The 17,026-nt window shown below is 36.8% G+C and overlaps 1 protein-coding gene across 3 annotated transcripts in view; it reads right to left on the bottom strand.

Annotated features, from left to right (window-relative positions):
* Positions 1–17,026, bottom strand: part of CCSER1 (coiled-coil serine rich protein 1) — a 715,692-nt gene that overhangs the window by 89,385 nt on the left and 609,281 nt on the right. Inside the window, exon 10 of one of the 3 annotated variants that reach the window (XM_049815131.1) lies at positions 7,406–7,453. The exons of the other annotated variants lie outside the window; for them this stretch is intronic. Within the exon in view, the coding sequence (XP_049671088.1) occupies positions 7,445–7,453 (9 nt within the window). The 3' untranslated portion in view covers positions 7,406–7,444. The remainder of the gene's footprint in view (positions 1–7,405; positions 7,454–17,026) is intronic. 3 annotated transcript variants of the gene reach the window in all.

The raw sequence follows: 17,026 nt of genomic DNA, 5'->3' as shown, positions 1-17,026 counted from the left end.
AGCAACATTTTCACTGCCCTTTTAAGAGCTCAGTACATTTTCTTAAGAAGTTGGTTGACTGAACAACTTAAAAAAATGCTGAATATTTGAAACAACTAGCCACTCCCATTGCATTTTGTACTGCTGAGTGTCCTGTAAATCTACAGCTTTCACTGTAAATTTACACAGTTCAGTAAATCTTTAAAATTATACCGTTATCTTTGCCTCTCTTTTCTGCTGCCCCCAAAAGACTGCATTACAACTCTGATAAAAAAACCACAACTGGTCTTGACTACTAAGCCCGCTAAGACAGATTTACATGGAGTAGTAGCACTGGTGCCTGCGGTGCTGTCACAACACTTTTATTTCGGTCTTGTTCAGTCTGTTTTAATCCTGGCAGCTTGGCTGAACTCTCATTTAGACCTAAATCACGTACATCTGTGGTCCTTTGCACAATCTTACTCTAAGTTTGTATGTACATATCAAAGGAATACCTTTTCCCCCCTCTGAAGATGTAAAATCACATTGTTATTGTGACTGACAATAAAGCTGGTTAAACAAGTTTCCCATCTGTCTGTCCCTTGAATGTTCATTCCTGTCTTCAGGAGTGTCAAAATCTCTCTCTACATGAGTTGTGCTGTTATAATTTATGGCACAGCTGCCCTATAAACCAAATCCCTGATTTGCTATTGATTAAAAATAAACTTGAAATTTATTTAAAGAGGAACCCCTTCAAGCTGCGCTGTTTCTGTGAAACAGAAAACAGGTATGAAAAATGATCCCAGAAAGCATTGTATAGGCATGTTTGACAGTGCGACAGCATCTTTTTCGTATCAAAATGAGTAAGCTTCTGACTACCATTTTCTACTATGGCCAATGATAAATGCCTGACTCTATCATTTACCCCTATTTACATCTTCTTTTGAAAGGTTACTTCCAGATAACACTTCATATTTAAAATTTCCTCCATTAGTCAGAGAATGCAGACACGCATTATAATGTAAATAATAAGATATTCAACTGAAGGGCTTATTAAGCTAATTTGTAGAATTATTTAAATGCCATAGTTCTCCTTTTCCTATGAGTAGAAATGTGAACTTACTGGTTTTGTTCAACCTACACTGGAAATATAAACCCCCCCCTACCTGAAAGCATACCATTATCATAGATGATACTATTATCACAGGTTCAGGTTACATTCTGAGTTTTATTCTTTTATTTGAAGGTTTTAATTCACCCTGACTATGATTTCTCAGCCTCCAACATCTGGAATCAAATAGGCACTTGTGAGCTTGAGTTCTTTCTTTCTCTTTTCTATTGTCTCATCTTCCTCACAACTTTCACAATGTTTCCTTCTTGCTTACAGAGATTTCCTTGACAGTAGCTAATACATCATTGCCCCTTAAACATGCTGCTGAAGTTTCCATAAAACTGGAGCTTCCTACATTAGTATATAAATACACATATCATCTTTATGCTCTGCATAGCTGCTTTTGAAATTGAAAGAAACAGTGTGGTGAAATCCTCTGAAGAGTACTGCAATAACCCCTTCTCCCAAATACTCCCATTTTAACTGTCCAGCAGTGATTTGCTGCCAAGTTCTGTACCATAGTATGATGCAAGAAGTTTGTTGCAAAAATACGTTCTTCATCCTAAGTGGTACAGAAGTGAATTTTACTTATGAATAACCCTTTAGATTCCTGTCAGAGTTTTTTCACTCCCATTCTTTCCTTCCCTGCCTGTTTTGCCTCCTGTAACCCTTTTTGCACCTGACTGCAAGCTAGACTCTAAGAAAGATTTAGATGAGTCAACAAACAACAAGGTGGCAACTTGTTTTCAAATGCCCAGCCCTGGAGAAAATCCATAATCCTTAATCAGGCATCTGGATTCCCTATTTAGGTCTTAAGAGTGCTTCAGAAACTACCTGCTGAAAGGGGAGGTAGTCCCCTCTCACACTAGACCTGCTAACTCAGGACTGCAATGTTTGCACCCACAGGGTACCCCAGGGCATGGCATCCCCCCTGGCAAGGGAGAAAGCCCCATCAGCTCTTGGAGAGAAAGGCAGAAGCCTCTCACTCTTGGTGCAAAACAGGAGGAGGCAAACACTTAGGGGGTCATTTTTTTAAAATATTGTCTTCATGTCCTCCTCAGCTGTGTGATCAAAGTCACTCACCTCCAAACTCATACTAAGAGGCCCTGGTACTGGCAGAGGGTCAGGGAGAGCAGAGCACTCACTGCTCACCCCGACGATGCTGTGCCGCTGCACAAGGGGAGATTTATGGGCTCAGAAAGAACACAAGTGATATAGAGCGTAACTCAGGACCTTTGAGGTGAGGGCACTCAGTGGACATTAGTCCTAAACTGGTATTACAAAGACCAGCAATTGACTAAAACAAGAAACCATATTTAAAGTGAGGCTGGCCACCAGAGCTACGTGCAACCGAGGAGAGAACAGGAGAAGTAGAAGAACTGAAAAGGGCAAGAGAATAAAAGTTTGAATAACAGTATGGGTGTTGAGATCTTGATTCTACTTAAAATCCTCCTTAAAATACCTATAGCCATGATTTAAGGACAACTTTCATTTTGCTCCTCATGCTTACAATCTCTTTATGTCCTGTGCAGGCCAGCTGGATTACCTATAACAACTTTTTCTCCATCATGGTTGCTCTCTGTCATATTCCTCGGTTAATTTCTGTATTTTTCCCAATTACAGACAAATACATTTGACTACATTTAACTGTTACATCTCTCGTTGACTTCTCACCAACTTGTTATTTCTTTGGAGGAAGTGCTATACTATACCTCTGAGCAGACTTATGTTTCCCTTATATTACTTCTACATGTGGTTTTTCTTCTGCTTTATGGTTGGACTCAAATCTGAAGGGTCTTTTCCAACCTGTATGATTCTATGATAAATATACATTAAAATACTTGAGGAAAATGAGAAGGCTTGGTTAGACAAGTTAGTAGAAGCACATGTTTTCCTGGATGAAGTATCTGAAACAAAAAATAAATAAACTGTGTTTAAGAAATGGAACAAAAGAAACCAAAATAAGACAGAATTGCAACTTTGGAAAGCCCTAAATACAGACAATTTCAAAGGACCATCAGCACTCTGTGAATATTGTGAGTGGTAAGCATGGGAGAAGGCAGTACGTTTTCCCAGAATAAAGTTTTATTAGTATTGATCCTGCCTAAACTCCCTCACCCCTTCCTTCAGGAAATGACCTAAAATTACAGGCCACAAACACCCATGGCACTATTCTTACCTTAAAATGTAAATTATTACCGAAAGCCACAACGTCCCACTGAGAAGCAGGAGACCTGGGGCCTTGGACATAGATGCCCATTCTCCTCTAGTGGAAAAAAATATTGATGGCTAATTAGCAGTATGCATAAATAACTTCAGTGGGAGAGACACGTTTTGGAAGTAGTAATTGGCACGCTGTCTTGCTTTGATTTGCAGTTATATTGCATGACAAGACATACGGCTGGAAAGAAGAAGACATTCACTGCCTCAGCCTACTGTAGTATCTTCTTAAATAGCTTAGGTGAGTAGAAATGGAAATAAAGTGATTATTCCAATTATCAAAGGCTCACAGGAATACATTGAGCCATGAGAAATTTACTCTCATTTAATAAACTGTTTGATATTAGAACTGTGAAAAACAGCAAGAGAGTCAAAAGCTGTAGGAAGTTCAGCTGACCTACATGCAGCAGTGCAGGGCAGCAGCATATACCGAACAAATGGGGACACGTTCCTCTTCCCACTCTGTGCTGACAAACACCAATTAAGATCTCTAAAGGACTCCAACTAGACTTGAAAACAACAAGAATGACATTTAAATTGGCTTTGAATATCATTTATCTATTGTTTAGATTTAATGAAATACGCTGCCCTTTGCTTCTATCTTCTGGCATTTGTCCATTACAGTGGTGTGCCAAAAGTGAATTGTTTCATTATAACCGAAACAAAAGGGACTGATGCTCTGAGTTACAAAAAAATTAGTCTTTTTAAAAGATACTACTTGTTAATAGAGAACATCTGATCACCAATGATTCGGTACCTGCATGTAATTCCATTAAGCATTCATACCCCCAGTGCATTACAAATTTACCCACAAGCATGTTTTTAGAGAAACTTGAGTACTATTTTCTTTATAAAATTACAGATAGATTTGATTTCTTGGTTTTCCACAAAATTATAACTGTGTAGAATTTCAGCTGCTTCATGAGTGGAGTTACAGAAATCTCCTTTAACTTAAGTCTTTCGGGGTTTGGGTTTGGTTTTTTTTTTAGAATTTAATATGTCCTGCATAAATCCAAAACAGCCTCATAAGGAAATCCTCTGGCAGATTTTTAATAATCTGGGTGAAAAAAGTACTTTGAAATCTCACAATTACATCACAGCATAACACCTGCATATAAGCTGAAATATCAATGATATACTGTTTAATGAAAAAATACAGTATTAATTATATGGCATTCCATTCTCATGAACAAATATATTTATTATATCTCTTAGAAACTAAACAAAAGCAGCACTGATAAAAATATAAAGTATTTAAATGCCAATAGTCACATCTGTACAATTTCAGACAGGTAGCTCAAATTGCCAAGATGTGACCAAAGAAAAAGGGTTTACAAGTGAAAATATAAAGAACAAAATGTTCAGTAGCATAGGCCAGATACAAATAGTACCCCTTGCATAGCCTCATTTAGTACTGATTGCATCTAAAAAGTGCTAGCCTATTCTATGCAATCATTTAAGGGATATTTGTGATAAATAATATAATACTAACTAATATAATCAGAGCAGTCTTAGATTACCAGGATTGGAATGTAAATAACAGTAGCTAACTACAACTTTTCTTTTTCTCAATTCACTGCGAATTCATGATCAATACAGTATAAGAACACTTTTGTGTGAATTGCCCTACTCTCTTACTCTCTTAGAAAATAGGCAGAATGATTTTGTAGATTTTATTAGCACCGTTGTAAGCAGTGCTACAAGATTTGGCTTTGTTATTTGTTCTCAGACTGTTCCCAGAAGGAAAATACAGACCTATGCATTTAATTCAGATCCTGTTCTCCTCCACCATTATCATATATCTTCACTTTCCAAATGATTTTCAATGCCTACAATTTACTGAACTTTGACCAACAGACTAAAGGTTATGGTAAAAAAAAAAATAATCAAATAGCTGCTGGAATTATATGGTCCTCATAAATCAAAAAAGGAGCTGCTTGAACTTCAGGAGTGATCTTGAGATTGCAAAACCCTAGTAAAAGTGGAACGTGTAAATTTGCAAACAGATTTAAATCTTCTTTTAAGTACATGACAGGTATACTGTGCACTTTTGTGACCCAAATACTGTTTTTAGTGCAGAATCGTCTCTACTAATTTGAATCCAAGAACGCTACATAATCACTGAGCCTACCAGTGGGATTAGACTCACAGTCATACATGTATTCATCCACCCATTACATATCTCTCTAGTTATCTCAGTGTTTCTAGTTTTTCCTTCTCTAGGAAGCTCACTGTTCAAAACAAATCAATTTTTAATTATTTTAAATTAAATTACATTTTTGCTTTTGCAAAATATGATTCTACAGCAGGTTCCATAACAAAGCTATTATCCCACGTGATTACCATAGCTGAACCATGATCCTTATCCATTGCCTTAATTGAGGCAATTAATAGCTAATTTTATATCCCACATCTTTTACCTAACTAATAAGTAGGGAAAATCCATTAAGGTAATGTAATTATACAGGTTGGAACATAACAAGGAAGCAATAATAGTTCATTTAGGTTTGACCTCACAATAATGTACCTTGCAGTTTGCATGCCACAAAGCTGCAGCTTTCAGCTATTTAGGACCATGTCTTTTTTATGGCAATATATATCCTGAATACCTTTACGTAAGCTTGTGAATGAGATACTGAGATGAACCTCAGCAGCTCTAACTGTTGTTATCAGTCAATACAAGAATTATTTTTTGTTTCAGCTATTTCAGGGTATTGATTTGAAAAGGAGTACTTGCCACTTCCCTTTTTTTTTTAAACTTCCTAATATTTATTACCATTTTACAGTATGAAAAAATTGAAAAAAATTTGAAAACTTGGAAGTTGAGGTGACAGACAAAATAGCTCCTACTGTCCTAGCAAAAGAGGAACTTATACAGCAAGTTAATTATGTTTACATGGGAAAATGATTATGCTGTTAAAATTGTTGCAGAGACACTGGACATAACAATGGAAAAGTCAAGAGGTATATGAAGAGCCTAGAAATGGTCATGCTTTAATTTTCAAGATATTTTTTTTTTTCCCTCATTCAGGAAAAGTTATACCCCTAGGTACACTGCAGCTTGGAGAGTCAAAAGGACTGTAAGTTGTTTCAAAACAAATGTTAAATAGAAAAGGCTGGCATTTCAAATGGTGTATGAGATGTGTCACCATCAGAAGCAACTGGTTTATATTAATTTTCACCAGCTCTGGATCTGGTAACATGCATTTAGAAAGAACTCTTGTTCTTTCTTATTTATTTTAAGAAGAATGCTTGGAAACACATCATTCATGTTTAACATATCTATGTCTAATAAATGTGCATAAGCTCATGAACTCACATTCATTAATTATGTTATTTTTTTATTTCTGAAAAACAAGTTGTAAGACACGGTTTTCCACTATGACCAATAACAGCTTGCATCAGCTCTTTAATGAAATTTTCTTCTGCTAAAGTGCAAAAGTAATCAAGCTACAAGCCAGTGATGTTCAGAAACATCATTAGAAAGTTATAAAAGTTTGCATGTAAATGAGCACCTTCAGAATCTTGCTACTTTCTCAAAAAAAAAATAAAATCAGCTAGCCATATAGCAATCTGCACATAATGTTTCTGAAAGCCACATAAACACTGATGAATGAGTTTGGATAGATAGACCTAGAACAATAAAGGAACGACAAAAGTACTGATTTATTCATCAATGTTTACCATTACAGAGGTGAAAACGACATGTGAGTATCAAGCATTTAATAGAAACCTTTCACAGTCACAATAAAAACTAACTGAACAATGCAGTTCAGGATTTTTCAAAAATGAAACTTCATAGCAAATGTTAATCCACTAAAAAGATTACAGGGTCCAGGCCATGACCTATGAACAATCAAAAACCTGAACAGTACTGCTTTCTAGCCCATACAAAAGACAGTACCTCCTTGTTCCAGAGCATTAGATTAAATTTTTTTTAGAAAAAAGAAATTAATTTTAAAAATCACTTTCCTGCAGAAATGTTAGTTCATATCCAATGGGAAAGGAAGAGAGGAAGCAAAGAGGTTCTGTAGAAGAAATTTACTATAATAATGCAGAACACTGAAAACATTTGAAAACACACATACATGTTTCCAGAGACATGTGACACCGTACCTGGTGATGTGGGGAATTGCCTTCACACGGTGGTAACGATTACACAGACTGTAATCAAGAACACAATACGTGACAATGGATGGATGGAGGGAAAAAGAAAAAAAAAGAGAGAGAAGGAATGAATATGATATTAAAACACATATAACAAAGATGAACAACTAGAAAACTTAATGGAGATACTGAAGAATTAAATGTCCCCTCCAACTCAGTTCTGAGACCTCTACACTAAACCAATTATCTTTACAGACTTCACCCTGACATTTGGTTACTTTCTGCTTTTAACTACAGTAAAGACAGACTGGTCTTCTGTGGGTATAACATTGCAGTTGATATTACCCTCCATTATTAGAGTATTACAGACTGTGGAAACAAGTCCCACCACTGTCACCAGACTGTTATTGGGTTTTTGTTGTTGAGAATCTTGACCTTACACATTACATTAGGTTATGAACACGTGGAGTGAGATGTTTAACATTTTTGCAATCACTGGAGAAAAATCGTGGTTAAATTGACATGAGAAGAGCCATTTAAAATTTACCTTAGAATTCCAAAGGAGAAGAGATGGTGTGGGTGTGTGTATATATATATATATATATATATATAAAAATATACATATATTAAAAAAAACACCAAAAACCCCACCTCCACTAAAACTTCACCCCCGACTATATCTTTTGTTTTACAGTATCTATCAGTTCCTCTATTTTGCGAGGAACAAATGGAGAGGTAAGTGAAGCACAGATCACAGCTCACTCTCTGGATCAGTGTGGGAGCTAAACAAGAGTGGTGTGATCCACCTGCTTTCAGAAAGCCCAGTCCAGGCGTTATTTGGCCTTATGTGAATTTGGTTCTCCATAAAGTATTCTTCAGCCGAAACACCGCTTAGGAGGTTCCTGTTGTTCTTCCTTCACCAATGTGCTTAGGCTCCCTCCCCTTGAAAAAGGCCACAGTGTAACTGAAGGGAAGGGATCTGCTGCGGTTCGGGGGCGTAGGGATGGGGGGGGCAGCAAAGGGAGGTGACCTCTCTAAGCACTGTTGGCCACAAAGCAAGGGCAACATTAAGCAGTAGCAAGACAGTTCACAACTTCCACATTCAGCCTTTCAAGTGATGAAGAGCCAGAAAAATAAAACTGCAGATAACCTCAGACTACAGTAAACCACCAATTTCAATCTGTCGTTTATATATAGTCTTTTAATTACCGCTGTTACACTAAAATCAGATTTACGAATTTTCTGATACTTTGGTTCACTTAAGGAGTGGACTCAGTTGCCAAGATGTAATCACTGCTGAAAGCCATTCATAGAACGAGATATAAAAACAATTACACTATATGGATCTGCTCTTGTTATTTATTGTGTCTTTTTGTTTTCTTTCTTTCTTTAAGGGTAAATAGCCAGATTACTGACCACGGGAAGAGGAAGGGGTTGCATATTTAACTGCAACGCCCTCTTACGCATAGACAATGCTCAATATGAAAGAAGCTGAGGGACTACATTTCTGGATTCACCACTAGAAATGCAGCTATAAGGACTGGGTTCCTATAATGTTGGGGTTTTTTTTGGTAGAATACAGGTTCATGAGAAGTTAAAGATGTTAATATTACTTGGATAGCTGGTTCTTCGAATCTTTTGAACAATCTTCTCTCATTCTGACCATAAAGATTTCTTAGAGAAGAAAATACTAGCCTAAATATAATAAAAAATTGCTAGTACATGTGCAAAAAAATGAAAATTTGTTGAATTGGTACTCCTTTGTTTACCAATATTATCTGTATGCCCTCTGTTAATATCACATGCTACAGTATGTGTACACTATTTACATTGTATATATTCTATATTTTATGTGTACACAGATCACGTTCATTTTCTGAACACTACCTAACCATGACAATTTGGAAATAAATGTAAAACTTAGGACATGGGTCCTTTAAGCTGACAAACAAACAAACAATAAATTCATTATAAACAATTACACAATTCTATTTACTAAGAACTGAGTTTGTACCTACCTTATGCATTTTTAATTTATTTTATTTTTTTAAGAAAATGATAATTTAAGTGCTATGTAGGGGTTTTGGTACATATATATTACTAGTGTAATTTGAAAAGCATAACAAATTAATAAAACTGAGAAACCAAATACAATTAAAGCAACCATGTAACGATGAAAAATAGCATTCATTTTTCCTGTCATTCAGCTGATTTATCTGAAAAATCATTAAGACTATTTTAAAATGAATTTAAATTACCTTCTAAATCAGCAATAATTATAGACTGAAGTCCCATGTTTCAAAGCAAAACTGCTCTATATTGTGCAGCCAGCTGATGGTTCAAAGAAGTGAAATGTTGGGATCACTGCAAGCTGATTCTTTTATGGTACCGTTCTCCTTAGTGCACCATCACAGCTTTCAATTACCAAGAAAATACATCTAAAAATAAAACACAGAACTAAAACCTCCATTCATGCAAAAAGTTGTGTTCTAAAGTCGCATATAAATCAAAGAAGTGAAAGCCATTGTAATAACACACAAAGTTCAAGGCACCAGGATGAAACAGCTGTTGGATCTACTGATGCAGGCAGAAAAGTTACTGTGTTATCCCACCTCTTCCCAATATTTTCATTAAAACTGGGAAACTTGGGAGCAGTTTCAGATAGAGATTCTGCTAAAATTTCGATGGTAGGTCAGTAAAGCCATCATTCACTGACAGAAGTTAAATGTCTTCTACTACTAACTGGATACCACTAAGGACTGAAGGAAAAACCCTAAACAAATTGTGTTTAACCAAGTTGCCTATAGCTGAAACTAAAAATCTTTTCAAAAAGTCTGCTGAAGACTGATAACAGGAGCAATCCCATATCCATGTCATGAATAAAAATAATCCTAAATGCAAACCAACACCAGAACCAAGATTCAAATTCAGCAAGGTGCTGAGTGCAGTGGTCCCACTGAAGCCACCCAAAGCTCTGTCACAGTTCACTTGGCTACCTGTACGGTTGGGCTTCATTCTGGACTGACGATGCAACCACAGGCAAATCCACCACCATTTAAACGCACATCGCATTCCTAGGCTTTGGTTTCCACCTTACATTTTATTACAATTTCAGTAAAAAGATGAGACTGGAAAATAATTTAGAGAAGTGTCCATTAAGCCCCCTACTCCTCCCCATCCTTTGCATGGGGACCTATCTCATGTTCCCACAGGGATATATCAATACTCTAGAGGGGCTGGCACATCTTTTTGTCTGCTGTTGAAATTCACTCATAGAGAAGTTGTGCCACTTAATCACTGGTTTTGGTAGTGTGAAGGAAGACCTGGAAGGCATTTTTTCCTTTCCCCACAGTCCTACACAGTCTTGGGACAAACTGTTCTCACTGCTGATGTGGGCATAGTTAGCGGCTGTAAGATTTAAAAGGCAAATGCTGACATGAAAGGTACAAAACTCTAAGGAGAAAAAGAAAAGAAGAAAAAAAAAAAAGAAAAGCAGGGGATCAGGAGAGAGCCATGCTGCAGCAGGATCAGCTGCTCCAGAGAGAAACTGAGGGCAACCTTTCCCTACCTGACTGGCCAAAAGGGACTGAAAACAGTATGAGACCGATTTCTCTGAGGTTTTTTTTTTTTTGGTGTGTGTGTGTGACACCCTTTCAGCTCTATGAGTCAGCAATGCTCTGTGTTCCATGCATCAAGTGGCAATTTCTTTCACTAATTTCTGCTGGGTAAACTCTGTTCTTCCACATGTGACACATTGATTCCCACCCATTTGCCTATGAGTTAATTCAGAATCCTTGTTACTACTGCCCTATACTGTAAACTACTTTTCCCAGATGAAATTATAAAAAGTGGTTGTCTCAAAAATATATGTCTTGTTTCCTGTTTGAAAGACAATTTGTTCTTTTCCTTATTTTTTCATGCGATTTCCTTCATGAATATCATCAGTACTATGTTTCTTGGTATGTCTTAATTTGAACGGTTCATATTTGTCTTGGTTATGTCTCTTATTGGGGAAGAAAAATGTTTTTGTCTGGAAACATCCAATAACCACTTGGAAACTTTCCATAAGAATTGTTGCAAAATGAATGTTTATAAATACTTCCTTGATATAAATAGATTTCCTGACACTTTATAACAAACCTCCAAATTAAAGATATAGCCCTAAATAAATATCTAACATTTGGTAAAACAATTCATATTATCTCTCCAATGGAGCATGTATGGTAACTCTTTTGGCATGAAAGGGAATAGTTACAATTAATTATTCCTATGATGGTTAACCAGCATGCAAGTACTGTGCATTTAATCTTTTGTCAACAAATTTTATATGGCACTGTAAGAGAGAGATTTATAGGAAGACTGGGAAAGGATTCACATTAGCAAATTTTCATGGGGCTTAACTCCACATGTAGTGACAGCAGAGAAATAGGAGGTTAAGGCAAGGGATTTGTGAATTTGGCCTCACATAACATTTTGAATACCTGGGGAAAGTGACAGGACAAAATTTAACAGGGGCAGGCTCGTGAGGATTTGTATTCAACCTTGAGACTGAGAATGAGACTTTTACATTTAATTCTCAAAGCCAGGGATCAAACAGTCCGGCACAATAACTCCTCATACATATCATGCTCAAGTGCTTTACTCCATGAGTAGACATACTGATTTTAATTAATCAATCCATTTATCTTCAGTCATTTTGCTGACTGGAAATATCCTCCTTTCTAAACTCACTAAGGTCCTCCTTTAATTTTCATTTTTGCATAAAAGTAGGAGTACTTTGGGGATCAGAGATTCATGCACAAGATACACTTCAGCTATGCACAGTCACGTCCTCAGCAGAACGCAACAACAATCCAACTGTCCTGTAGCACACGAGTTGGGTGCCAGGTACCTTCAGAAAAGAAGGTGGCAAACATTGTCCTCTACACACTGTTTTGGCAAGCACCTGCATCTGGCTTCTTCTACAAGGCCCTGTTTGAAGTCACAGAGTCTGCGGACATCGTCGTGTTAAAACCATATCTGAAACTTAAAGTTTGCTTAGCTGCTTTATCAGGATAGTGATTCACATTATGCTGGAGTTGTTCTGGGCAAAGAACAAAATTACCTTAATTTCCTCTTGAAACCTCAAGGCTGCTACCTAAATTCATTGGTAAACCACAACAGCTATTCAAGAGGATGAATTAGTTTCACATAGACTTGTATAGGGATTTCATTTCATCAGAATTAAGCCCTCCACCCACTTAACGTCAGTACATACTTTCCTATTGAAATATTGTATTGCTTCTCACCATATAAAACTTAAGCTCAACAGCAGTGTAATTGAAAAATGGTAGCTAATATTTCATCTTCCACCAACCCCAATATGTAGCACCATATCTATCACTGGTTCATCCAAAACTGTTACTGTTATAATTTCAAAGAAACAAAGATCTTATACCATCAAAAATAAGACTGACTGAAAAAGAAAGGGCTAAGAAAATTGCTAGTAGGATTCCATATGGAGCCCGCTATATGCCAAGTCCTCCTTGCATTGCAAGGGATGCTGAATATAATTTTTTTGCTGAAGCTCAGGGTTTTGCAGTGTGGCTAGACCCTCATCTGTGTTAAATATAGCAAATTCTTTGAAACCACTTCAAAATTTTCAGAAATAAAAGCTTCTGAAAATCATGAAAGATGCAGTTAAAGTACCCTGATTACCCTAAGCTAGAGTAGCATCAATTAGGAGCTATTGCAGACTGCTACAGTTTATAACATGCTTGCAGCTTATACTAAGCTAGTCAGGGGAGAAAGAGAAAGCTGCAGAATAGCCCTCTTCCACCTTCCACACTGGTGTGGGCGTACCGCAGACCTACTTATGAGAAACATGAACTTTTTTAATGGACTCCAAAAGCCCATTAGAGCTTGTTGACCGTTATGAATTATGTGTAAATGTGTGAAAAGAAACCAACTCCGTGCCATAGAAAAATGATCTCATGTAATGCAAATATGTTTAAAAAAAAAAATTGTGGTGGTGAGAAGAAGAACAATAATGGAAAAATATCAAAATGCCTCAATGATTATCATGGGTATAGAAGACTCCAGCACATCAGCCTGAACAAATGCATGAAATTCTGAGAGATTACTTCAGTTGAAGCAAGGGATGTTCGCCATCTCAATACAGTCAACACCTTGAAGAACTGGTCCTTGAGGGATTTTTGTTTGTTTGCTCCACAGAAAATTCCTAATTGGGAGTGAATGACAAATTGCGGACACAAGGGATCCTAATGGGTGAATCCTGTACATTTAACTTGTACAAGGTGTCTAAACATTCAGCTTGCAGCAATTATTTCATCAGCTGTAGTACAAGATCTTGGTTTTTTACTGTGCTAATGAGTTGAGCGGATGTAAACAAAAAGATATTGCTCAGAAATAAAATGTGTCTCACGTTTCTCTCTGAGGATACTGATCAGACCAAAAAAAAAATATCAATCTTTCTTTGAACATGTCACTTAATTTATGTAATTCCTTCTGGAAAGCTTTTCCTTTCCCAGCTTTATTCATCCTTGCTATAGCATAAAATCCTAGTTATGTTTTAAGTTAGAAAATTTGTCAGGGTTCTTTTATATTGGTCATCAATCTTGCATTAATCATATGTAATGAGGATGGGTTTAGACCACTTATAGTTCTATATTCTTTATTAAAAAAACAAACAAACAACAATAATATCAGAGAGAAAAATAAGACAGCCTTATTGGCAAAACATGGAAGTGTCATGCATATATATTTTAAATAATTCCATAATTGTTATGACATTTCAATATACATGTGTACACCCATGTCCTCTATGGAGGAGGTCAGAACATGACAATTAGTTAAATCTGTCAAACTGCATGGTTTTATGTACAACAGCATGCCCTGTTATTAGCTCAATTATTTTACTGACCTAGAAGGCCATATTGGGCATGGTTGCTTTTTTACTGAGATACACACACACACGCTTAGAATTTATCTTCCAAGTCTGGGCTTGAGAAAAAGCAATCTGGGTTTGCAAAGTCTTTTGAAGGTTAACTAGGATTTCCTTACAAGAAAACAATCAATGTCACTGACTAAGAGGTAGCATAGATTTGCAAAAATGCACATGTAAACACTTTGAAAGGCATTCAGGTTTTTATTTCTAGATTTCCTAGTGAAAATCATCCAAGAATTATGGCAATATGTACACTGTGATTTGTACCATCTTGCTAATTCTTCTGTTCAGCCTCATGGCTAAGCAGAAGAGTTTTCAACACAAAAGTTTCAGAAATTGGCAGTCCAAGAGTTTGAACTACATGTCACGTCCATCCTTGATGATGCTGTCAGCTTTATGAGCTGTGGCATACACAGAATATATTGCACACTTTGAGCATCCTCATCAGTGTTATTTTAAAACCATGACAGATGTTACAGCTCCAGCAGGATCTCACATTACAGAATCTACAGCAACCCTGCCATACAGCTGATCCCTTTGTTCAAGGAGGCAGAATATCACCCAGGAAAACCAAATGCCCAAGCCCATACAATTCCTCCACCTATTAAGTTCCTACTGAATTCCAGCTCAGTTTCTACAGTTCATTCTGCAACTTGTAAGGTCTTCGTAAGACTGACACATTTACTGGAGATGCTTTTCATTTACCAAGTGCTCATCTGTAACAAGAAGAACAAAAGCATACAGAGTAACAGTGTTCCTAACACAGAAGATTGGTCACTTGACCAGGTATAGTGTGACCGATTTGCTGAATAGGTCTGAAAAGCTCTGAATTTCACCACCTTCAGAGCAACTTGCAAACATGCTTCTTTCTTCAAGCCCATCCATGATAAAGTCAACAAAAAATGACAGTGAGTGGGGATCCACTCTATATATTTCCAATGAAAATTTGATGTAATCAAGTGCCAAGGGTGATGAATGCATGAAAGATGAACTGCTATAATTGAGAGAACATTATGGTAGAATCTTTAGTTAGTGTCTCTCCCATACTTTTTCTTTTTTTTTTAACTCACATACCTTCTTTAAAACAAGATTTTAATATATCTAATTATACATCAAACAATAATCTCTCTATCTCCTGGTGAGAAAAATGAAATTGTGCATCTATATCAAGCAAAAACTCATATGAGAAGCAATCTAACCTTCTGAAATGACAGTCCTGTCATGACAATTTGATGAGAAGGAATAATTATTTTTGAGCATTTTTCCAGTTTTTCTAACCCAAGCAGACTTTCTCTCTTGAGCTGGCTTTTCACTTGTAGGGAAAAATATCAACTGTTTTTGCAGCGTTAGGAGGCAATTTTTTAATTATTTTTCTTTTTTTTCTGTTTTATTCTTCTTTTTTTCTCCTCCCCTATTGCTTGTTATATCCTGTATCAGATAGCCCCAGGGATATCTGTTCACAATATGAAACTCCACTTGTGCGAGCACAAAGTTTTGAATTTCCTACGGAGACAACAGGACTGGATAGGTATTTTTTGTAGGTAGGAGAATAAAATATGCTTCTCCTCACTTTCCTCTTTCATGAGAGGGACAAATATCCGTCATCCCACCTGAGAGCCAATGCAGCTATGAGCATTGCTGACGTACCAACAGTATCAGTGTTTAGGAGAAAATCCAAAGAAAATAGCTGTAGTTGTAGCTTCTTTTCTTAGAAAGGGTATGGATTCCAGGGTATTTGGCTTGGTAGCCCACAGCCATAAACACCATTTTAACACTGCGGCAAAGCTGTTACTCTAAGAAGGCAACAAATTAGACCAAGAATAACTTTGGCAAGAAAGCTGGTTTAAAGCTATGTTAGCATGTAATACAGACACTAAAGACAGACACCTGAAGAAGGAAATTTCCACCAGCAGCAAAACAATCAAATGTGCACTGTAACTGTCAGAGACAAAACAATCGTGCTAATCGACCTCCTATCACCTAAAGTCACAAAATGGACATATACTACAACACTAAAAGCTTAGTCGCATTTCAAGACTTTTGTTAGGGTTTTCAGTGGTGAACTTTTACGAAATGAAGCCCCAGAAGTTGTCATTGACTCCAAGTTTTACTTCCTATTTGCCTAAAACCCCCAAATGATACAAAATTCAGATTTACTCAAAACTGGAGAGGGGTTCAAAACACAGAGTTCAAAGCCTACTAGGAACACCTTCAAATGACAAAGGATGGAGGGACAGGACTAGATTTGGTTTTGTCTCTGATGTATGTACTGAGATATGATAAGGTTGGAAAACTCATATGTTAATTTTCCCCAAATTTGAGAAGCCTTCAAATATTCTTTAAAGTTTTGTCTTTTAGCCAGAATTGCCTAAGGTACATCCAGAAAGCTTCAGTCAAAGTCCTGGCACCATCTGCCATGACCTGAAATAGAGCCAAGGTATGACATTGTATAATTTCAGGTGTATGTGGCTTGTCTTCATTGGAAACTGGGTCACTGGTGTGCTTTTCAACTTTGCTGAACTACATTTCAGGCTAGCTTTGTGTACTTCGGGGTGTCTTTGGGAATGATATGTCCAGTTCTGTTTAGAAACTTCACCAGTTAATTGGAAGCTCTCCCTCCTTCAACAGCAACCCTGAGCCAGCCAGATGTGCCACTTTATATTATCTTCCACTAAGTAACAAAC

This window comes from Accipiter gentilis, chromosome 12, assembly GCF_929443795.1.
Source record: "Accipiter gentilis chromosome 12, bAccGen1.1, whole genome shotgun sequence".
Lineage (NCBI taxonomy): Eukaryota > Metazoa > Chordata > Aves > Accipitriformes > Accipitridae > Astur > Astur gentilis.
This window is presented reverse-complemented; position numbering and strand designations above follow the sequence as displayed.